Raw genomic sequence first — 23,969 nt, 5'->3', positions numbered from 1 at the left:
CCTACCCCCAGATGCGAGGCCATTGGCCTGGCTGCGGCGCCGCGGCGGAGGTGGACCGCGGGGCGCGCGCAGTGGGCGTGGCCCGAGGGCGTGGCCCGGAGGGAGGCGGGGCCGCGGGCGCTGTCTCAGTGAAAGCCGGAGCTGCGGCGGCGGCGGAGGCGTCCGGGCGGGCGTGCGCGCTTGTGGGGCGCAGGCTCGGCGGCGGCGGCGGCGGCGGCTCAGCCTGCGGAGGCAGCGGCCCGTCTGGAGCGGCCGCTGCGAGGACGCCAGCTGCAGCGGGAGAGGTGCAACCGGGGCTGCGCGCTCCGCGGGGCCGGCGGGGGCCGGGAACAGGTGATCCCAGCGGGTCGCCGAGCCCCAGCGAGTTGGCGGGGCGGGAGTCCGCACTCCCGGGCGCAGCTGCAGCCGCCCCGCCGCGGCTGGTCGCGGACGGCGGACTGCGCCCGGCGCCGGACCGCGCGGCTCGGGCGTCCCTCTGCTCCCGGGGGCCCAGGAAGCCCCCTGCCCTGGGGGCTCAGAAGTGCCCGCTCCCGCTGCCCGGCGTCCGCTCCGCGGCGGAGCAAAGTTGTGGACGTGTCCCGATAGCCGAGCCGGGAGCTGTCACGACCCGGCCGGGTCGGCGCGCTCTCTCAGCGGCGCTGACACGCCAGCCCCGCCACCGCCTCGCCCCCTGAGCCGGCCCCTTCTGGAAACTGCTTCTGAGGCTGAAACTTTGGGCCGAGGGGCTGCGGGCGGCGCGGCGCGGGGACGAGGCCTGCGGGCGCCCCTCCGCGCGGACAGCCTGGGCGCCGAGGACGGCATGTGACGGCCCCGGCGGCGGCCGCAGCGCGGGAAGCAGCGGGCCCCGCGGGCTCCGGCCGCTGCGAGGAGGGGCTCCGCGGCGGCCGGAGCGAAGGCTGTGGCGCGCGGCCGACCCCTGCGGGCCCGGGCCCCGAGCCGTGCCGCCCGGCGCGCCCGGGCCCCGCCGAGGCCCTTGCGCCCCCGCCTCGGCGCGGGGGGACGCGCCCCCAAACTCCTTGAACTTCAGGGGCGGCCCCCGAAGCGGCGAAACTCTCAGGGACCCCCACCCCGGGCGGCGCCCCTCGACGACCTCCCCGCGCCAAGCCCCCTGCCGGCCGGTGCCTGCCCTCCGAGGGCCTCGGGGTGGGGGGGCCCGGCCGGAGCTGACCGGCCCCAGCCCCGCGCCAGGCCACGATGCTCATGAGGAAAGTGCCCGTCTTCGTCCCGGCCTCCCCGTGGGGGCTGCGGCTGCCGCAGAAGTTCCTCTTCCTTCTCTTCCTCTCGGGCCTCGTCACCCTGTGCTTCGGGGCGCTCTTCCTGCTGCCCAACTCCTCTCGCCTCAAGCGCCTCTTCCTGGCCCCCCGGACCCAGCAGCCCGGCCTGGAGGTGGTGGCCGAAGTCGCCGGCCACCCCCTGGCCCGCGAGCAGGAGTCGCCTCCCAACCCGGCCCCCGCCGTGCCAGCCCCGGGTGAGGACGACGCCAGCAGCCAAGCCAATGCCCGGCGCCGGAAAGGGTGGCTGCGGCGCACCCACCCCACCGGGACGCGCGAAATGGCCACGGCGGCCCGGAGCAGCGGCAGCGCGGCCCTCAGACCCCAGGAGCCGAGCATTCCGTTTAGCTTTGACTTCCACGCGTTCCAGAGCCGCCTCCGGCACCCGGTCCTGGGGACTAGGGCGGATGAGAGTAAGGAGCCCCAGAGCCTAGTTCGAGCCCAGCGGGAGAAAATCAAGGAGGTAAGGACTCCCCTTCTTCGGAAAAGGAAGACTCTCTGTGCTTCCATCCGTTTCCCCTGGCCCCAGTCACTTCTGGTCCCTGGACCACTCACTACTTTAGGCCCTCCTAGCACACTGCATCGTCCTCTCTCCTCCCAAACTTTCCACTTTCTCTTTAGTGGGCACTTTCCCACTGCTGGGTTCAGTTCATCATCCCCATCCCTGACAGTAGCTGAAACGCTGGATAGACTCTGCCCTACTCCCGGACTCTGGTCCTTCCAGTCAAGTCCCCAGCCCAGGTGGGCTCTGTCCCTTTGTGGAGTTGCTAGTTAGGTTCGTTAATGGACACCCTCTCTGCTTGCACAGGGCCAAGAGCCACTTTCTTTCTCACTGTGTGTCCGTAAGTCCTGACTTTCCCTAAACCCCTGTAGGATCTGCTAACTGGAAATCCAGGATTTGGGGGTGTATCTGGTGTCCTGAAAGTATTTTGTAATCAAGCCGGAAAGTGTTGTGGATTCTTGCTAACTATTTCTGTTGAGCTTGGGAACAGTTGTACATAATTGCATGTGATGCAGGAAGGAATGATCAATAGGGTGGTGGTAATGTTACAGAAGCTCTGAGGTGATTGGCCTAATGAAGCGGGTCTTGGACTTGTTCCCTGTAGGGATTGTGGGAGGGAGGGGTTTAGAAGGATCACTTTGAGTATGAGTCTTGGTCTCAGCTTAAGAAACCAAAAGCAAACGCAGCCTCGCCGTGGCTTGAAGATTGTTGCCAAGCCGCCACTGGTAACTAAACACTCAGCTGTACCACTGTTACAGCTGCCTGCCTGAGGTTTTTGCCCAGCAATGCAGAGGGGGCTGCAGTGACACCCCCAGGCCACGAGGGGGCTATGGGCAAGCAGTGGGCCAGGGTCTCCTCCCTAGAAATGAGAGAATGCTTCCCCCACACCCCTGCCTTGGCCCTCCCCATGCCATGGATGGACCCAGAAGGAAAGGACTGTTTCTGTCTGGACTTTTTGTTTGCTGCAAAGGAGTCAGCAGGTCTGATTTCCAGGGGGAGTCGGCAGCAAGGGTCAGGACCTGCCCTGCCGAGATCTGTTCAGAGCCAGTGGAGAACTTGGCTGTTCCTTTCTCCGTGTCTGGACTGTCCTCCATCGCATTGTCCACCTCTCCCACACTTCTTACCTCTGTTGGTACTCAGCCCTTCCAAGATAAGCCCCGTTTGGAGACTATCTTAACTAGCAGTCACAGGACATTTTATGACGTCAAGATAGAAAGCCACAAAGATGAGTCCTTGGGGGGTGTGTGTGTGTGTGTGTGTGTGTGTGTGCGCGCGCGCGCGCGTGCGCGTGCGCACTCTCAGTTTTCAAATTCTTGTTGAAATCTCAAACGTTAATTGAAGGCTGGAACTTGCAGGAGCTAAGGAAGGGACATCATTTCCCCCTTTTTGGTTAAGAACTGTGCCGTTGACTACTTATGTGAACCACCCGCAGCTCCCTTTCTTGAAGCCAGCTCTGAGCACATTAGCCCTTTCTGCCTTTTTACACCTCCCTGGAGAGCAGTAACTCCCAGTGACATTACGTATAAACTACACGCATGCAGCTTTTCGTGGGGGTGTCCCTTGCTGCCATCAGATTTTCAGAAGCCTCCCCCAAAGAATGAAGAATTAACTGCTGTCCTCATCAGAAGAGGTGCTTTCTGCATTTGCATCTAGATATGTGACCTATTTCTGAAAGCCTGGGGCCGGGAGCCATGGTAGGAAGGGGGTGCTGGCTAGTGGGGACTTGGTTCTGCCCCTCTACATACAGAGACAGCTTCCCTTGCCGGCAGAGGCTGCAGGCTGCAGCAGCTGGGGGGTGGTGGGAGGTGTGGAGACTCTGCTCTGCAGGTGGGTGTAAAATAATATGACGGGTGAAGGTTTGTGTTGGTTGCCAGATGTCTGGATCGTTCAGACTGGCATCTCTGAGCACCCCTGGTAGCAGCTGGAGGCCCGCTTGCATGTACCTGCAGTTGGTGTTCAGTGAGCCCTCTCTTACTCTCCTGAAGACCTTAAGCTCCTCAGAACAGAGGAGGCTGAACCAGATATACTAGAATATGTTGAAGCCTGCTGTCTCTTCAGGCTTCTTGAGTTTGGACCCCCGCCCCTCCCAACGACCTGGAAAATGTGGGGCCGAGTCTTTGGGTTAGCTGTTAACACAGAGCTACCTTCCCCGGTGTCCTGCCTGATAGGGAATGCATAGGACTATGGCTGGAGGATGTCTTTATTTCCTTCTCATTTAAATTTCTATCTGTGCCGTGCCCAGGGGTAGATCATTTTAGAAAGGTGCCTGTTTTCGTAAGAGGGACTGGTGCTTCCCTCTCTGGCTTGTTTATTTCCAGACATGGATTGATTAGACCCCAGGAGCAGAGGGGGAGCTAGTATCAGATAAAAAGGGCTCTGTTCTTATAAGACGAGGTTTTTAAAGTGAAAGTAAACGTCAAGAGAGACACAGAGAGGGTGATAAATGAGAGTGAATGAAGACTGGACACCCAGGCTCTAGATCAATGAAGTATATTTATAAACTTCTGGTTTGAGAGATGAACATGGCCATGGGGTCTGTGCTGATAAGATGGGTTGAAGCCACATGTTCTGGGTGTGTACGTACATCAGGAAACAATCTGTCCATAGAACCAACTATTTTTCTTCATTCTGCAGCCATGGAACCTTGCAGGAGGCAATGTGGTGGAAAGGGGAGACCCAGAGAATGTGAATGACAGTTCAACTGTCAACATCTGACTTTGGGCAAGCTACCTGCTCTCATTCCTGGACCTTATTTTTCCTTCTGTAAAATGGAGTGAGGGAGTGTCGCATACACCCTTGCTTCCAGACGCAGTCCCTAAGTAGACTGCCAGTCTGGTCAGGGACTCCTTAGCAGTTGGGCTTTTCCCAGCTCTGTTTGCAATGTGCTAGTTAGTTCCATGAGGTGACAATGGCGTGCTGTTGTTGACGATTGTGGTGGTATTCACTGTTGCATCCCTGGCGCTTAGTCAAGAATAGATAAAGCAAGCTCCCACGCTGGGCTCGATCTCACAACCTATCAGATCGTGACAGCCCAAATCAAGAGTTGGACACCCCAGCGCCCCCAGATGGGACTTTAGAGATGGGATTGAACAGTGACAACTCCTCAGCCTGGGATCATGAAGAGTAAAGGAGTTGGCGAGAATGTAAAACAGCTTGCTAGCAGCCTTCTCTTCCAGATCTGAAGATGATATAGGAAATTATTGTCATAATCATTAATTATAGGGGAGCTTTGCCATTGGTGGATTCCTTACAGATTCGAGTTCAACAGATTTTCTCACTCATAACAAGCGCTGGGGGGGCGTGTAGCTTGTCAGGGTTACATCTCAGTGAAAGGGTTCACACTCTCCTGGGTCCTGCTGCTGATGGTTGGTTGCCAATCTGGGGAACCTCAGTTGTCCCTTCCAGTTTAGGGGGCTTTTGTTAAAGGGAACTGGGAAGTCTGAGACAGTGAGAATGTAGTATTGGAATGGAGCTTCCCCTGATCCATAGGCAGAACATGGGTTGAATTTCATCCCCATCCTCTCTGTCCAGTCCCCTTATGCACCACCGAATGTGGCGGTCCTGCTAAGAATCCAGCCTGGGTTCAAGACCTAGTCATGCCATCAACTCTGACCTCAAAGAAAAACTCCTGTCTATCACTGGACCTGCTTTCCTGGTAAAACAAAGGGACTGGCATTTAAGGGACCCTTGTCTTTCCTTCACTCCCGCCTGTTTACTGTTTTGTTTATGGATCTGCCCAAGCACCTAGAATAGGGTCTGACACCTAGTTGGAACTTAGTTACTTAAATGAGTGGCTACAGCAGAGATCTATAAACTAACAGTTAAAGTTGCTGGTGGCAAAAGTTGGGTCTTCTTCCTGAGGGTACCTGCAATTCTAAGAGTGTCAGCGTAGGGGCCATGGCAAGGCTGGGGACTTAGCAGCTCCGTGACCCAAGAGGCCTTTTAGAAGTTGCAGTAATTTTCCAAGTGCAAGTAGTCTACCTTGAAGAGAGTGGGGAGGTGGCAGCCACGAATAAAGTCTTTTCATGCCTGCATAGCAGGCATCTGGAGGATGCCCGAGTTGCCCTGGAGTGCCTGAAACTTGGCAGGGAGGGCCCCAGCTCTTGCTTTCTATGCCTGCTGCGTTAAGCCTCCAGGATATCGCTGGTTATGATATGTGACTATGTCTGAATAAGTCATCTTGGCAAATGATCTTTGCTCGCCATTAATGGGCTGGTTCGTTAGTCATGTGTGGTTTCCCTGTATATCTGATTTATCACCACTAGGGCCATGGAGGGGTAGGAAAATTAAAGGGCTTTGTGTTCTTTGTAGCATGTGAATCTGAGCCTGTGAGATGTTCTGGGTAATTAATATTAGGAACACTCTTTCCTTTGAAGAGCTCTGTTTAAGTTGCAGATTCATTGAAGATCTTTTCTTCTCCCTGTCCTTCAGTTTCACTCTTGTCCTGCTCTATGATACATTTCATGTAGATAGGAAGTCTGGCCCATAGTAACTGGACCGGTCCTTTGGGAGACCCTTACATCCTAAGCCCAGCCACGCCTCATCCTTCTTCCTTGGAATGGAGTACTGTGTGTAAAGCTTAGACCTTGTCCCCACCAGGTGGACAACTTCACACCCACAGGTCGGCTGGATCTCTTATTTTGCATTGCACACTCATTTGGGGGAATTAGGTGCAGACATTTCAGGAGCAGTTGTTTGTGGGGACTCACATCCTTACCTCTGTCGTTAGTGTTAGGTCTAGAAACAATGACTTTTAAAAGTCAGCTGTGTAGTTCACACTGTAGTTAGCAGAGGGGTAAGAATATAGATTCCCCTGCGGTTTTTGGAGTGACTGATTTACATCCAAGCTCAAGAAATGCTTTTTCTCTAGCTTTCCCTGAAGACTGATCCATTACTCTACCAAAAATAAATATTGTGATATATATCAGGCATACTTTGCTCAAAGGGACTTACATCTTTTCTCTTACTGAAGAAAATAAATCAGGCTCACAAATTGGAAAGGAATTCCATTCAGGGAAGCGGTTTCATAATCTTGGTGGGCAACCAGTCCTGTGGGTACCGCCTCTGGCCTTCCTGTATCCTGGGTTGAGTCTGTGTTACACAAAGGGAGGTGGTGGGAGAGCTTTAGGGAATTCTCTCCCTGCCTTGTTTTCATTGGCCAGGTCAGGAAAGCCTTAGCAAGGGAATGATGGACATGATTCAGGAGAGTAGCTGCCTCAGGTGAATTCATGGGTATTTGTTACATTACTTTAAAAGAGGAACCGTGCATGGAGCAGGGACGAGTGTCTTTGATCCAAGATGATGGTGATGATGATGATGATGATTCCAGTTCTCTACACCTGTGGTCCAGAAAGACCAGGCTCATTCAGACAGTAAGCCCTGGTTCTTGACCTCCAACTACCCCAGGGCCAGGGCCTCACAGGCAAGTGTTTGCATGATTTGGGGAAACAAAACAAGACTTTCTTAGCTCTGCATCGTCATGGCAGATGATGACAAGACATCAAATTGAAGACTCCTCAAAAGAATACTGAGGACCCTAGGGCCTAAGTCCCTCTTCTTTCCCCCCACTTGGCTCTGGAGGCTAGTTAATAGCCAAAACAGCATAGTTTTGGTTCTCTTATTTATTACACTTTTAAAAAAATATTTGTTTTTGAGAGAGAGAGAGAGAGAGCATGAGTGGGGAAGAGCAGAGAGAGAGGGAGACACGGAATCTGAAGAAGGAATCTGAAGCTCTGAGCTGTCAGCACAGAGCCCGATGCGGGGCTTGAACTTGTGAACGTGAGATCATGACCTGAGCCGAAACTGGAAGCTTAACTGACTGAGCCACCCAAGCACCCCTATTTTTAATTTTTTAAAGTAGGCTCCACACAGAGTGTGGGGCTTGAACTCAGGACTCTGAGATCAAGAATAACATGCTCTACCAAGTGAGCCAGCCAGGTGCCCCAATTTGGGTTCTTTTATTTAAAAAAAATTTTTTTTTTACATTTATTTATTTTTGATAGGCAGAGAGAGACAGAGCACAAGTGGGGGAGGGGCAGAGAGAGAAGGAGACACAGAATCTGAAGCAGGTTCCAGCTCCGAGCTGTCAGCACAGAGTCCGATGTGGGGCCCGAGCTCACAAACTGCGAGATCATGACCTGAGCCAAAGTCGAACACTCAACCGATCGAGCCTCCCAGGCGCCCCCAATTTTGGTTCTTTTAAATGCAGAGTTGATGTGGCTGAGATCACTACAAGTCAGACCTCCACCGCCAAGAGAGCAGAAACCATGGAGACCACAGCTATAGGTTTCAGGCTCAGTATGTGTGGTGGCCCAGGCGTAGGTGTTTTCTTCCCTGAAAAGGCTGTTTTCTAAGATTTGGGTTGAGAGCTCCCCAAACTTGGCAGGCAGGCAGGCAGGCAGGCAGTCAGAACAGCTCTTACTCACAAGGAGGCCTGAGTATGTCTCTTAACTCCGCCTTTTTATTAATTAAAGGCCAAGACCAGGGCAGTTGTCCATCTGTATTAGTGCAGAACCGCTGGTGGTAACTTTTACAGAAGGAACTTTGGCAGACTGATTAGCGTTCTTTTTAATCGATGAGCAATAATTGTGCTTTTATCTGGCATGCTCGGGGTATCGCCTGCTCCACAGGTGAAACTTACAGGCAAACAGTGTTCACTAAATAACAACCATTTTCAGTGGTTGAATAATAGATTTCTCCCCGCTCCTCCACCTCTGTCATGACTTGGTGGTCCAGAAAATCGACTGTGCAATACAGCATGTTCTGTAGGGCCTGCTGAGTTGTATAGGTGTCTTTTGGCCTCTCAGTGCCTCTCCCTGTGTTTTTGTCCCTGTTTTTTTTTTTTTAACAACAACCCTGTGATGCAGGTACTACCTATTTATTTAAGTGTAGTTTACATATAGCAAAATGCACAGATCTTAAATATACAGTTTGCTGAATTTTGACCAATGCAGAAAACCGCGTAAAGCACCCATGAAGGTGTGGAACATTCCCATCGCCTCGGAAAGGTCCCTCTGTTCCTTCCCAGGCAATCCCCCATCACCCACCTCCCATCTCCTATTTCAGCGTGTCACAAGAGATTTGTCTGGCCTGTTCTGGAACTTGAAATAAATAGAGTAATATAACATATGCCCTTTTGTGCAAGGCTTCCTTCACCAAGGATGTTTCTGAAATTCATCCCTGAACATATTCCATACTTCATTCCTTTTTATTGTTGAGATATGTTCTCCTGCATGAATATACTGCAGTTTGTTTATCCATCACCCGTAGTTGGACTTTTTGGTTGTTTCCAGTGTTTGGCTATTATGAATAAAGCTGCTGTGAATATTATATGTACAGGCTTTGTATAGGCATCGTTCCATTCCTTTTGTGTCAATACTTGGGAATAGAATTGCTGGTTCATAGAGTAGACATATGTTTAACTTTATAGGAAAACTGGAGATATTCTCCCTAAGTAGTTAAGGCCATTTTATTCTTCTGTCAGCAGTGTGTGAGAATTCTGCATCTTTGTCAACACTTGCTATTGTCCACCTTTTTAAGTTTAGCCATTCTATGTGATGTGTAGTAATATTTCATTGTAGCTTTAATTTTTGATTCCTTGTTAACTATCGGTATTGAACATCTTTTCATGTGTTTACTATTTATGTATCATCCTATAAGTGTCTATTCAAATCTTATGCCCTTTTTTAAATTAAAAAATTGGGCTGTTTATCATCTTATTGGATATAGAAATACTTTATATATTCTGGATATAAGTCCTTTGTCAGATATACATACTATAAATATTCACTCCCAGTCTATTATAAATATTAGCTCCCAAGGGTGCCTGCGTGGCTCAGTCGGTTTAGCCTCCGACTTCAGCTCAGGTCATGATGTCATGGCTCGTGGGTTCGAGCCCTGCATCAGGCTCTGTGCTGACAGCTCAGAGCCTGGAGTCTGCTTCAGATTCTGTGTGTGTGTGTGTGTGTGTGTGTGTGTGTGTGTGTGTGTGTCTCTGCACCTCCCCAGCTCACGCTCTCTCACTCTCAAAAATAACTAAACATACATACATACATATTAGCTCCCAGAATATTTCATTTTCTTAGTGCTCATTCAAAGAGCAGGTTTTTTTAATGTTTATTCATTATTTGACACACACACACTTGCATGCGCGCGCGCGCGCGCGCACACACACACACACACACACACACACACACACACGCACACAGTGCAAATGGTGGAGGGGCAGAGAGAGAGGGAGACACAGAATCTGAGGCAGGCTCCAGGCTCCGAGCTGTCAGCACAGAGCCCGCCGCGGGGCTTGAACTCACAGACCATGAGATCATGACCTGAGCCGAAGTTGGAAGCCACCCAGATGCTCCAAAGAACAGAAGTTTTAAATTTTGATGAAGTCAGTGTATCAATATTTTCTTTTATGGTTAGTGCTTTCTGTGTCTACTTAGAAAAAAAAAAAACAAAGCCAAAAAGCCTTTCCCTTCCCCATGGTCATGAAAATAGTCTCCTTTTAATTCCAGAAGCATGATCATTTTAGTTTTTACTTTTAGGTCTCCTGTCTACTTCTAACTAATTTTTGTATGTGTTATGAGATAGGAGTTGAGAGTCATTATTTTACTTTTAGATGTCCAGTTGTTTACCACTTTTTGTTGAAAAGTCTCTCCTTTCCTCATTGAATTGCTTTGAATCCATGGTAGAGTAATCGACCACATATACGTGGTTCTGTTTCTGGACTCTTCTGTTCTACTGATTTATGTTTATGCTAATTCATACTATCTCGATGCTGTAGTTTTATAATAAGTCTTAAAAGCAGGTCCTCTATCTTTGAGCTTCCTTTTCAAAATTGCTTTGGTTATTGTAGATCCTTTGCATTTCTGCAAACATTTGAGAATGAGCTTGTCAGTTTCTGCGAAAATTCCTGCTGGGAGTGTGATTGGGTTTGCTTTGAATCTGTGAGTCAAATTGGGGAGAACCGATATCTTAACAATATTGGGTCTTTGATCCATGAATGTGGTATCTCTTTCCATTTATTTAGATTTTCTTTCTCTCAACGATGGTTTGTACTTTTTGATGTAGAGGACTTGAACGTCTTTTAGTACAACAGCCATTTGCTACTGTAAATAGTAATCTTTAAATTTTAAATTTTTGTTGCTAGTACACAGAAATACAGTAGATTTTTGTATATTGATTTTGTGTCATGTGACCTTATTGAGTTCACTTATTAAGTTTGTTCTTTGTAGATTCTTTAGGATCTGTTAGGTATACAATTATGTTGTCTATGAGTCAAGACGGTTTTACTTCTTCCTTTCCAATGTTTTATGCCTTTTATTTCTTTTTCTTCCTTCATCGCACTGGCTAGGACTTCTGGTTCAATGTGAGATAGAAGTGGTGAGAACTGACCTCTTTGCTTTGCTCTTGATCTCAAGGGAGAAGCATTCAGTCTTTTACATTAAGTATGATGTTAGGTATAGGTGTTGGTAGATGCCTTTTATCAGGTTGAAGTTACCATAACGTTCCTAGTTTGCTGAGAGTTTTTATCAGAAATGGAATTGAATTTTGTCAAATACTTTTTCTGCGTCTCTGGAGATGGTCATATTTTCTCTTTAATTCTGTTAATATGGTAAGTCATATTGATTTTATCCTTTTTAAAAAAATTTTTTTTTTGAGAGAGAGAATGTGCAAATGGGGGAAGAGCGGGGGCGGGGGGGGGGTGGGCGGGAACAGAGGACCTAAAGTAGGCTTTGCAGGGCTCTGACAGGCAGACAGGCTGACAGCAGCTAGTCTGATATGGGGCTCAAACTCATGAACTGAGAGATCATGACCTGAGCCGAAGTCGGATGGTCAACCAACTGAGCCACCCAGGTGCCCCCAAATCATATTGATTTTAAAAGAATGGTAAACTTGCATTTGCTTTTCAAGTATTTTGTTAAGAATTTTTGCATCTGTGTTCATGAGGCATATTGCTCTATAGTTTTCCTGTAAGGGCTTTGTCTGGTTTTTGGTACAGCATTATGTTACTTCATAAAATGAGCTGAAAAATGTTCTCATATTTTCTGCACAAGTTTGTGGGACACTAATATTAGGTCTTCCTTAAATGTTTGATAGAATTTACCATTTACCACCACCAAAGCCATCCAGGCCTACAGGGTGTGTGTGTGTGTGTGTGTGTGTGTGTGTGTGTGTGTGTGTGTGTGAGAGAGAGAGAGAGAGAGAGAGAGAGAGAGGTTTTAAATGATCATTTCAATTACTTTAACAGATATAAGGCTATTCAGAATTTGTCTTGTCAGTTTTGTCAGTTTTGCTTTCAACAAATTTGTCTATTTCATCCAAATTATAGAATTTATTAGAATAAAGTTGTTCCCAAGATTCTCATTTTCCTTTTAATATTTGTAGGACCTGTAGTGGTGCTCCCTCTTTCATTTTCCATATTGGTAATTGCTTTCTTTGTTGCATTCTTTAAAAATAGTGTAGCTAGGGGGCGCCTGGGTGGCTCAGTCGGTTGAGCGTCTGACTTCAGCTCAGGTTATGATCTCGCAGTCTGTGAGTTCGAGCCCCTCATCAGGCTCTGTGCTGACAGCTCGGAGCCTGGAGTCTGCTTCGGATTCTGTGTCTCCCTCTCTCTCTGCCCCTCCCCCGCTCATGTTCTGTCTCTCTTTCTCTCTCTGTCAAAAATAAAATAAAAACACTAAAAATTTTTTGAAAAAATAGTGTAGCTAGTAGTTCATCAATTTTACTGATCTTTGGAACCAACTTTTGATCTTTTTAAAAACATTTTTTTAATGTTTATTTATTTTTAAGAGAGACAGAGCATGAAGGGGGTGCGCAGAGAAAGGGAGAAGCAGAACTTGAAGCAGGCTCCAGGCTCCGAGCACAGAGCCTGACGTGGGGCTCAAACTCACAAACCATGAGATCATGACTTGAGCTGAAGTCGGACGCTTAACGGACTGAGCCACCCAGGCACCCCTGATCTTTTTTTTTTTTAATGTTTATTTATTTTTGAAGGAGAGAGAGACAGAGTGTGAGCAGGTGAGGATCAGAAGAGAGGGAGACACAGAATCTGATGCAGGCTCTAGGCTGTCAGCACAGAGCCTGATGCAGGGCTCGAACTCACGAACTGTGAGATCATGACCTGAGGTGAAGTCGGACGCTTAATGGACTGAGCCACCCAGGCGCCCCTGATCTTTTTTTTTTTTTTTAATGTTTATTTATTTTTGAAGGAGAGAGAGACAGAGTGTGAGCAGGTGAGGATCAGAAGAGAGGGAGACACAGAATCTGATGCAGGCTCTAGGCTGTCAGCACAGAGCCTGATGCAGGGCTCGAACTCACGAACTGTGAGATCATGACCTGAGCTGAAGTCAGACGCTTAACTGACTAAGCCACCCAGGTGCCCCAACCCCTGATCTTTTTTTTTAAAATATCTATTTTTTTTTTTTAATTTTAATACTTACATTTGCCTCTGTTTCCTTCCTTCTGCTTATTTTGGGCTTCATTCACTATCTTCTTATCACTTCTTTATCTAGTCTGACAATCTGCTTGTGTTACCCTCTTTTCAGTTTTCATTCTCATGTCATATATTTTGCTTCTACATATATAGTTCATAACACATTAGTAATTTTTTTTGCTTCAAACGGTTTTCTTGAATAAATGAATAAATTGGAGTCTTTTTATTCATCCACATACTTACCATTTATAGTGTCCTTCATTCCTTCTTGCATGTCTGAGTTCTGGTACCTCTTTCCCATCAGCCTGAAAAACAACTCTTAATATTCCTTGTAGTATAGGTTTGCTGGTCACAAATCCTTATAGCTTATGTTTACCTGAAAATGTGTCTATTTTGCCTTCATTTTAAAAGGCTATTTTTGATGGGTATAAAATTTTATTTTTCTTTAATGAAAGACCCATTGTCTTGTAGCTTTCATTGTTTCTGATGAAAGGTTGGAGTATATTTCCCTGTATATATTTCCCCTCTCTTGGTATGCTACTTTTGCCTTTCATTTTCAGCAATTCAACTGTGATATGCCTAGATGTGGATGTCACTGGTTATTTTCTTGGGGTTTGTTAAGTTTCTTATATCTGCAGATTGGTATTTTTTCATCAAGTTTGGAAAAATTTTGGCTCATATTTCTTCAACATTTTTTTTCTGCCCCATTCCATCTCCTATTACTTTTCTTCTTTGTTCCTCCTCCTCCTTTTTTAAAGTTTATTTATTTATTTTGAGAGAGAGTGTGTGCCCAGGGGAGGGGGAGGGAGAGAGAGAGAATCCAAAGGAGGCTCCGCACTGTCAGCATGGAGCCCGATGCAGGGCTTGAACCCACGAACTGTGAGATCATGACCTGAGCCAAAGTTGAGAATCGGAGGCTTAACTGACTGAGCCATCCAGGCACCCCCATTTAGAACTCCAGTTACATAGAAGTTAGATTGCTTGATACTTTTTTACAGATAACTGAATCTCTTCATTTTCTTTTCAGCCTTTTTGTGTTTTGATGTAGATAATTTATATTAACATATCTTCAAGTTCACTGAACTTTTCCATTGGTTGTTAAGCCCACCCAGTGAATTTTTTATTTCAAGGATTTTTAAATTTTATTTTTTTTACTTCTAGAATTTCCATCTGGACCTTTTCCATTGTTTCTGTTTCTCTGATATTTCCCATCTGTTCATTTATTATTTCCATAGTTTTCTTTAAATTCCAAGGGGTATTTATAATAGTTTTTCAAATGGTGTTTTTTGCTGTTTCCAAAATCTTTGTCATCATTGAGTCTGTACTTACTGACTGTTTTTATCTCCTGGTTATGGGTCACTTTTTTGTACATTTTCATATGTCTACTCATTTTTTAAAAGATTCTGTGCTAAACATTGTGAATCCTACCTTTTAAAGATCCTAGCTTCATCTGCTTTGATGTGGTTTTTCTCCCCTCTTTCTGTTAAGCTATCAGCTGTCACTTCTTGTAGTTGTCAGGATACCTGATCTGGCTGCTTTATTTTCTACTTTCCCAATTTTGTGATTTTCTAATCTGTACGTGGCCAAGAAACCATTCAATCTAGATTTGATAATTTAGCATCATATGTAAGTGCAAATGAACACTTTGAGTAGGTTTCTAAACGCTCCTGAATCAATGACGTGAACTTTATCAAGTACGTATTTTAGTGTAATTTAGATATTTAAAGATTCTTATTTATTTTTAGAAATTGGTACTGGGTACGTGAAATATAATTTTGTACTGAACCTACATCCTAAATAAAGAGAACATCAAAGGGCTCCTAATTTTTGGTTGATGTGATTTTAAGTTATTTGTGTATTTTTTTTTTTTTTTTTTTTTTTTGCTCATCTGTTTTTAGATGTTAGAAGAAATATTTGTTGGTATCTGTGATGTTCCAGCAGCCTCCGTTAGTGTCACTTTCTTCCCAGGATTTTTTAACCTGTCAAATAATTTTTCTGGCCTCCTTACCTTAAGTCTATTTACTACTTTTTAAACCTTGGTTTGTAAATTCTTTCATTAAAAAAAAAAAAAAGATGCTTATGTAGGCCAAATTGCTGAATTACTGATCATAAGAAAGCTAAATACATGTGGCTCAGAATTTCCAAGGTGCGTTCTGTGAGATCTGATTATTTCCCCTTATTCAAGAAAGCTCAGTGTGGGGCGAAGATAGTATCTTATGGCAAAGGCTCTCTTTAACTTCATTTGTGTCCTTTGGAATGGGTGGGGTGTTGAATAAAATGTATAAGTCACTTATTTAAGATCCTTCTCCCCCATTTTCACTCCTGGAATGAGCTTTTCAGAGATTAAGGCTAAACTTTGCCAAGTAGATGCTGATCTCCTGGGAAGACATTACAGAACCATTTTTGTTTTTTCTGTGCTTGTGTTCTTGACCTAAATCAGCAAATCTTCCTCCTTTCCAACTCTCCCAGAAGCTGTTCTCCAGGTCTACCGCATACCTTACAGAACTCTGGAGTAGTCTTGGTTTTTAATTATAAGAATCAATGGGGAGAAAAGACTTTAGTTTCTTGCTTTCAGGACTGGCCTAGAGAGCAGCCTCTAAAGTATGACCAATGTTGTTACTTTAGGGTATAAGGAAACCCTTTACAGAGAAACCTTAATGCTTAGACAGAAAAATAGCAGCTCAGTCTAGAGACTTCTCTAGCAGTTTCAGATATAGGTCCTTTTGGATGTATAATTATGTAAGGGGCAGAAACTTCACACGGATGTACTTTCAGAGGTAGTACTGTGGAATAGCCTTCTTATAATCATGCTAGGAGGTCCATCTGGTTATTGATCCTTGAGTAGCTAAGAATGGTACCAGAGTAGTGTCAGTCCAGATGGGGCCGAGGGAGACAATGTTAGACATTTCCTGTGATTAGGCACTGAATTAGATTAAAGCATAATAAGATTCTCTGTACTCTGAGTAAAGTGCTCTTAAACTTGGCACCAGAATTCCAGATTGTCAGCCCTGGTATTTGAAGTCGTCTTGTATGTTACAAAAAGGGTTTCTGACTCTCTGGCCTCTGTACCACCCACTGGCATTTAAATGCCCAGGGTGAATCTGCAGGGCATCTGATTTGGAGGGGAGTGGGGGTTGGGCTGGGACAATGCCCACCTCCTCCTGGGGAGCTGAGATAAACACTCCTTGTGTGTGTGGTATTTTTAGTAGAGCCCTAGCATCCCATTAAGAGTTTAGCTGATCCCCACAACAGCCTGTGGCATACATGGATGGCATGGACTATAATCCCACTTTATAGCTGAGAGAATGAAGACACTGAAATGGCAGTGACCACCTCCAGGCCCTGCCAGATTAAACTGTGATACACTGATGTAAACCCACTCTTCTGATGCTTTGGTTGACATTCATTCTATTCATTTAAGGCTCATGGGTAATAATTTAGAGGAAGAGCTTTCACTTTAGGATGGATTAGAGTAGAACTTGTCAGTCTTGGTAGGTATCAAAAGAACTGGTCTGTTGAATCTTCAGAACAGGGATTCTAGGGGTGCCTGGTTGGCTCAGTTGGTTAAGCATCCAGCTTCAACTCAGGTCATGATCTCGCGGTTCATGAGCTCAAGCCCTGTGTCCGGCTCTGTGCTGACAGCTTGGAGCCTGGGGCCTGCTTCAGATTCTGTGTCTCCTTCTCCCTCTGCTCCTCCCCTGCTCACACTCTGTCTCTCTCTCCCTCTCTCTCAAAAATAAACATTAAAAAAAAAGAACAGGGATTCTAACCTTTATTACCCTCTGGAACCCCATGGAGGATTTTCGTAAACACTGACACTTGAGTTTCTCCTCCAGAGATTTTGACTTAATTGGGTGCAGTCTGAGCATTGGGATTTTTAAAAACTTCCATGTGGTTCTAATGTGTAGCCATGCTTTAGAACGTACCTATGGCAGTTCTGTCTTCACGTAGGCTGTATCTCCTTCCTGACTATATTTCCCTTTTACCCACTTATAGAAGAGTTGGGAAATTTTCTGTATTTATTCAGACTGAGACCAGGATCAGATAAGGAAAAAATGAGCTGGAGAAACGACTCAATTAAAACAGAGTTTTCTAGAGTTAAGAGCCTATACTGTTAACGTGATCAAGGGAAGCCATGAATTTATTAAAACTTTTAAGAAAAAGTGTTGAAAACACGAACTGTCTCTTGAGCCTCAGTTATGCCCTGAAGGCTATATGAGCTGAAGGAAAGGCAAAGATGAGTCTCTGGCTTTAAGGGATTTTATAGTGTGATATTATCGTGTGTCTGAGTCACTTCCCACCGCATACAGGTGCATAGAAGGAGGAAAACATTCGGTAGCTGCGTAATATTTGCCTGTCCCACCGAAATCCTTTCTGGAGGAAGCAGGTTAGGACATAAACATCTGGAATGAAAATATTTGCTTGTCCAGAAGTAGATCTCCCAAAAGACCACCGCCCTCCTGCCTATGGCTGCTCCGCCGCTTTCCAGTTAACAGAGCGGCCTTTTCACATTGCTGTTTGGGCCTTAAATCGAGTACCAGATGCTCGGGAGAAAAGGAGATACTGAAGAAGTGAAAAGCTGAACCCAGCTCCCAGCGTGTACACAGCAGGCAGCCAGGTCTGCAGTTTCACACGGTCTCTGCCTTGCCAGGTGCTAAATGTGACTTAACCTGAGAATTGCTGTCCTGGGTTATCGGATCAACTCTACCCAGGCCACGTCTGGTGGAAGCTTCAGGAAGTGAGAATAGCTACAGATCGGTGTGAGTGTCGTCCCCGTGGCTTAGTGACAAGTCCTCTTGAGAGCTCTGTTTCCATGCAGGAATCTTCAATCTGTCCCAACTATTTCTAGCAAATTCTTTGGCTGCTGTGGCATCTAGAACAAGTCCTATTTGTCCCAAACTTATTTCATTCCGGCTCCAAGGGGTGGACATTTAGCGTAGGAGCATTAATGGAGACTCAGACTTCAGAGAAGACATTTCCTTCTGTTGTTAAATCTTATATTAAACCGTGCTTACTCAGAGGCCTCTGGCTGCAGGAAGTGGTGACGAGGATGGAACTTGGCAGATGGCTGTGGCTGCGGCTTCATGGAGGCCTGTGTGGGGACACGATTGTTTGTATATTGGTTTTCATTTATGTATTGGTCTTATTTTCATCTTCCTGAGGTACCCAGATGCTATGGTGATAGATTGGTTGGAAACGACTCATTTGTCAGGGTTCCGTGGGGGACGTAGGTTTCCTTCTCTTGTGCAGTGGAGTCTAAAATGTTTAATTAGATGCTGAGGCATTTCTGCATGGGTCCATCTCTGCCAGGTCTCCTGGGTGAATGCCATTCCTGGCTTGGAGAGGGACTGGGCATTTCTGGGCCCGACCTCCCCTCCCCTCTTGATGCAATTCTCAGCCCTCCCTTTCTATTAGCTGCTGGGCTTCTCCCCCTATCGTTTTTGTTCTAGAAACTGCCTTTATGTGACTGCCGGAATTTGCAGAGCTGATCCATGTTGGAAATCTAGTTGTCAAACAGGTCCAACCCAGACTTTATGAAATAATGTAGTTGCACTGATACGCAGTGAGAGGAATATTAACTACCCGCTGCTGATCTGTTTTGTTTGGTGCAACTTTTTCGGAGAACTAACCTTGTTCTTCCTGCACACCAGGCAGTGCCTGAGATCCTGAGGGTGCAGAGATGAGGCTTCTGCCCACAACGAGTAGAACATCTGGCCAGAGTGCGATAGACGTGTATAAAATTCTAGCACCGTGGAGGTGCCCAAATAAAGGGGTGACCAAAGGACTGGGGAGTCACATCAATTTGCCATGAGCTTGGGGGAAAGGACAGCATTTCAGGCAGATGTGGAGAGAGTACTAGAGGTAGTGGGCTTGCGGGATAGCATTCTGCTCCACGTGCTGGATCTGGGCAGGGGTCCTGGGTGTGCATGTGGGAGGTGAAATGTGGAATGCCCAAGGTTTCTACTGGGGTAGATGGGGACATCGGGGAGTGGGAATAGTGAGAAACCCTGGGAGGGGAGATGAGTTGAACTCTAGGCAGGATAAAGTGACATGCTTGTGAGATCGAAGTGACACATCCAGTGGGTGGTTGGAAATATGGGTTTGGGACTGGGGGTGATGGCGTGGCAGAAGTCACAGTGTGGCGCGACGGGGGTCGAACGCTTGAGTGCAAAGCCATTCAAGGAAAGCTTCGGGAGCACCGGTCTTTAAAGAAGAAACAGATTTGGGGAGAAGGTAGAGTCAGGTGGCAGAGGGACCAAGAGAACCGCCTCCAGCCTCCTTTTCCCAGCTGGTTCTGCCACACCTGGCTGCCCAGCTCCCAGACTCAGGCTTGCAGCGCTGTGTCCTCTCCTCTTCACCCCTGCCCTGCTTCGGAGGGCTGTCTGTACTGGCCGCAGACTCCTCGGCTTGCCTTCCTTGCTGACATCAAGGATTAGATCTGTTTCTCCCCTTTGTTTTCTGATGCGGATCAAGACTCACCTTCGGACCTTTGCTAAGAGGAGCGAGTGTCCTGCGTGGTCTGCTTTTTGGCTTCTGATCGAGAGCCCACGAGCTAACCTGGCAACATGTGACTCTTGTCCTGGCCTGGTGCTGAGTGACCCCAGCCCGTGGCTTCTTCCTTGCCCCAGCAGAGCGTGCAGACCCGTGCCTCCACCTTCTTTCTGGAAATAGGATGGTGCGTCTCCAGCCTGGCCACGCTCTAAAGATTCGCAGGCCAGCTCCCTCATCAGTAGGAGGAGGCCACTCGTGGAGGGAGAGGGCATAGGTTAATCTTCATTGCTGTCGAGGAAAGGAAGAAGTGGTGGAGTAGTGAAGATACATTTTGTCTTTCCCCAGTGACCACAGGCAGGCAGTGGCCCCACAGATACCACCACATTCTTCTTAGCTTGTAGCCGGAATCCTCCATCCAGTGAAGAGTTCTCTTAAAACTGAGCTGCCGGCCACCCAGCAGGGAAGGTCACTTGGCAGAGTCACTAAGGAAACCGCCATGTACAGAACGTCTGTGGGGCATTCTCACCCTGGACACCCTTCCGGATTTCCTCGTGATGTGTGAGCTGCAGAAGCTGGCCTCTGCTTTCTGGCCCCAGCCTGTGACCGGTGTCTGGAAGAAATCCCGAACGCCCCAGTGCCAGAGCTGTCCCTGTGTTGCGGCAACGAGGTAGTCTTGGCCTCTTCTGTCTTGCCCGAATTGCTCTAAGTTTCCCTGTAGTGGTTTGAGCATCTTGAAGTCTGAATATTTAGGTCTGTTTGTCTTCCTGGGAAAACAGGTGAGCTGTGGCCAGTGCTCGTCAATTCCAGTTCATCACATCAGGACTGAAAAGCGGGTGGTGTCTTTCTCCCTTGTGTCACCGTATTTTCAACAACAGCCTGTGCTGGGTTGCTCAGCCTCCTCAAGAGAAGTGACAGAGGCTAAAATGAGTTCCTGTGCTTTCGTCCATGCTTGTCCTTACACCGGGTTTGTCGGTGCTGGTGGAGGACCTTGGAGCAGCCCCACGAGCTAAGTTGAAAAGCATCCAACTTCCTGAGTCTCTATATCTATGCAGTGCTACTCGCCCCCACTCCCATCCCCTCCCCAGACCTCCCACCACTGGGCCTGGGCCTTCTGCCCCAAGCCAGCACCCCACCCCCACCAGTCCTGGAGCTGGCACCCCCTTCTAGTCCCAGAGCCAGCACCCCACCCCCGCCAATCCCAGAGCCAGCGCCCCCTTCCAGTCCTGGAACAAGCACCCCCACCATCTGGTCCCAGAAACAGCACCCCCCTCTCCAGTCCCCTTGTGCGAGTACGCCACATTTTGTTTATCCATTCGCCTGTCGATGGATACTGGGATAGTTCTACCTTTTGGCTATTATGAATAATGCAGCCATGAACATCTGTGTACATGGTTTTGGGTGGACATATGTTTTCAGTTCTTTTGGGTGTCTACCTAGGAATAGAATTACTGGGTCACATGATAATTCTTCCACAAACTTCCACAGCGGCTGTACTGTCTTACATTCTTATTAGCCATGTGAGGGGAGGCAGTGACTTTAGGAGCAGTGTGCCAACCCCTGTGGCATAAACCAAAAATGTTATGTGGAGTCAGCCTCAGTGCAGGGCAGCAGGGACTGGTGGCATCAGGAGTGGGCAGAGAGGAGACTCAGGGCCTGGGGAACTTGAACGGAGTTCATAAGCATACTTGGGTAGCCTAGGGTCCAACCTTCAGGGATGGCTGAGCGTCTCTAGTTTGGTGGGAGTGTGACAGGAAATGTAAGGGGCAGTGACTTGGGTAGGGAGGGGCCATGTGGTCGTCTCAGGAGGGCTCATCCAGGTGATGTTTGTGGGTGTGAGGTGTTAGACCCTGAGCCTGGGACGGTGGCAGAGGATGGCCTCACCCAAGGAAGCCTGGTACAGATCCAAGCCCAGCCCACCGATTAGGCTGATGGGGACGTGGGGGGAAGGAGAGTATGATGAGGGATGGGGGTACTTTACTGGGCTCCAGTATGGAGGGCCGTGTTTTACCCTGAAGCAATGCCCTTTTCCTGAGGCAGAGGCAGCTAGGTGATTACCCTCTACCTGGGGTTAGGATCTGAATCAAGCATGTGAAGTTAAAGTCAAACGTATCCTTGAAAATCTCTCATTGCCAGGACCCTTGCCCTTGGAAGCTCAAAAGCCAAAATTTAGCAGCTTCTTTTGTTTGCTATTCAGTGGTGGCTTCTCTTTTCTTGGGGGCACTGGATGCCAGGGTCTAGTTTGCTTGAGGAAAGAGTAATAGGGAAGATAAAGAGATTAGGGGAGGGGGTGGCAGATAGGTAGAATCAAATATGTGTGAGTTAAGTGTACATATGATGCAATGCCCAGACCCTCTGGCTGCTGTACTGAGTGGCTTAGGACCTACGGTAGGTGTGGGGGGACTTGGGAGGACCACAAGAGCCTACATCAGAGCCTCTGGGCTGTGGCGGGTGCTGCAGGACTGTTCTCTCATCGCTTGCTGGCTGTACCGGCTCCTGGAGAGACTGGGGAGTCACCATGAACCCACAGCAGCCCCAACTCAGCACAAGCAGGGTTGGGGTGGCCCCTTCACCATATCCAAGCTCTGGAAGCCCAGCCTGCATCTTGCAGAGGCCTCTTTTGGCATACGTGGGTCAAGTCAGTGCCACCTTATAAACAGTGCTGTGATTTATCAGTGTTACAGTTTGATAGCGATGCTTCTCCATTCACTGCCTCCTTGACGCATCTGGTGATTCAGGAAGCTTATTCCCAGTTTACGGACTGAGGCTCAGGAAAAGAATGGCTTTCCGAGTTCCACGATTGGGAAGAGATGGAACTAGGACACACACCTGGGACTCCTGGCTGTGGATTCGGCATTCTTTTCCTCGTGTTCCCCTTCTTGGGGGAACTGTCTGATATCAGTGCTAGTCTTTCCCAGTGTTCTCTTTGTTGGAACAGATGACAGTCTTGGGGTCACGGGGTGCCAAGAACCTGGGAAAGGATCAGGGTCACGTCTGATTCTTAACACACATAGCTTTCTTTCTCCCCAGGCTCTGGCCAAACGTGACATAGATCTGCTTCCCTGTCTCTGCCAAGGCCATCTTGGCCCCCTGGTTGCGCCCCCATCTGTCTAAGTCCCTTTCTGGGCAGCAGCCTCCCGAAGAGACAGCCCTCAGCTCAAGTCGGCTGAGATATTTGGGTCGAGCCTCAATTCTGATGAGGCAGAGTTAGCATCTCCCTGCTGCAGCCCCAGCTTTCAGCAAATGGTAAACTCGACTTGAGGGCAACATTCAATTATGAAAATCTATTTCTCTTGCCACATTCAAAAAGTCTCCTAATGTGCCTTTGTGCACATACAAATTTAGTGACACATCACTAAATGTGTATGAGGTTGCCATGGAAATGTCTCTCTTCTAACATGGCACTCCAAAAGCAAAGAGAAGGGAAGTTTTCTTTGTAAAGAGAAGCAGAGCAGAACTTGGCTAATTGTCATCACATGAATCCCCAAACTGTCATTCTTCCCTGACTACCTGTCTCCTGCTTCCTGTCAACAACATAATGGTGGAAGCCAAATCAGCATGCCACATTTCCTCAGGACTTCCACAGGCATTGTCCTTCACCTCTATGCCAGGCGCGTCCCAGGAAGGATGCCGGGACTCCTGATTTGAGTTGCCACCTAGCTTAGAAAGTGCACCTTCCTGGACCGTCTGGCACTTGCCACTCAGGAACACTGGAGTCCCAGAAGAGCTCTTGGCTCCAGTTTCTTTGTAGAAGTTGCAGGCTGAGTAGGTCTTCTGAGGATGCTCTGCATTTTCCACCAGAGACATGGGGCTTTGGCTGTCTCTGTGACAAATGCATGATGTGACAGCATACAGAGCGTGCTGATACTAAGGCACCTTTTGAATGTCAGCAATCCCAAATATTTTCCTAGTAGTGGTGTGAATTCCTGGAGTGTGGGGAAAGACGAAGAGGGACCTCAGAGACTTAAGTTTGACTGAATGCCTTCCTTCCTGTCTCTGGCTCACCTTGCCCTGTTTTCACCTCTGTCCGGTTGACTTTCTTCATTGATCTTGTCTGTGAACAAAGAAGTCCGTGTATTTCTGCAACTTCTGAGGTAATCCTTTTCTATATTTGCTAATCCTTTGATTAGGTCATTGAGTTCATTGGCTTTCCCAGTTTTGGAGCTGGGTAGCTGTCCTTATTGGTTCTCAAGTTGAAGCTGATGGGTCTTTTTGCAACTGTAGTTCACTAGTGGCAAGTTCTGAGGTTGGGGACCTTAGCGTCTTGCCCTGC

At 47.7% G+C, this 23,969-nt stretch overlaps 1 protein-coding gene across 2 annotated transcripts in view; it reads left to right on the top strand.

Moving 5' to 3' along the window:
* The first annotated feature begins 966 nt into the window (after positions 1–966).
* The window catches only part of MAN1C1 (mannosidase alpha class 1C member 1), a 140,502-nt gene continuing 117,499 nt past the window's right edge, over positions 967–23,969 (top strand). For both annotated transcript variants that reach the window (XM_047870297.1, XM_047870296.1), the window contains exon 1: positions 967–1,734. In XM_047870297.1, coding sequence (XP_047726253.1) covers positions 1,195–1,734 — 540 coding nt within the window. In that variant the 5' untranslated portion in view covers positions 967–1,194. The remainder of the gene's footprint in view (positions 1,735–23,969) is intronic.

Source organism: Prionailurus viverrinus, chromosome C1, assembly GCF_022837055.1.
Source record: "Prionailurus viverrinus isolate Anna chromosome C1, UM_Priviv_1.0, whole genome shotgun sequence".
NCBI classification, from domain to species: Eukaryota; Metazoa; Chordata; class Mammalia; order Carnivora; family Felidae; genus Prionailurus; species Prionailurus viverrinus.
Note: the sequence above shows the minus strand (reverse complement) of the source record. Positions and strands in the feature narration are given on the sequence as shown.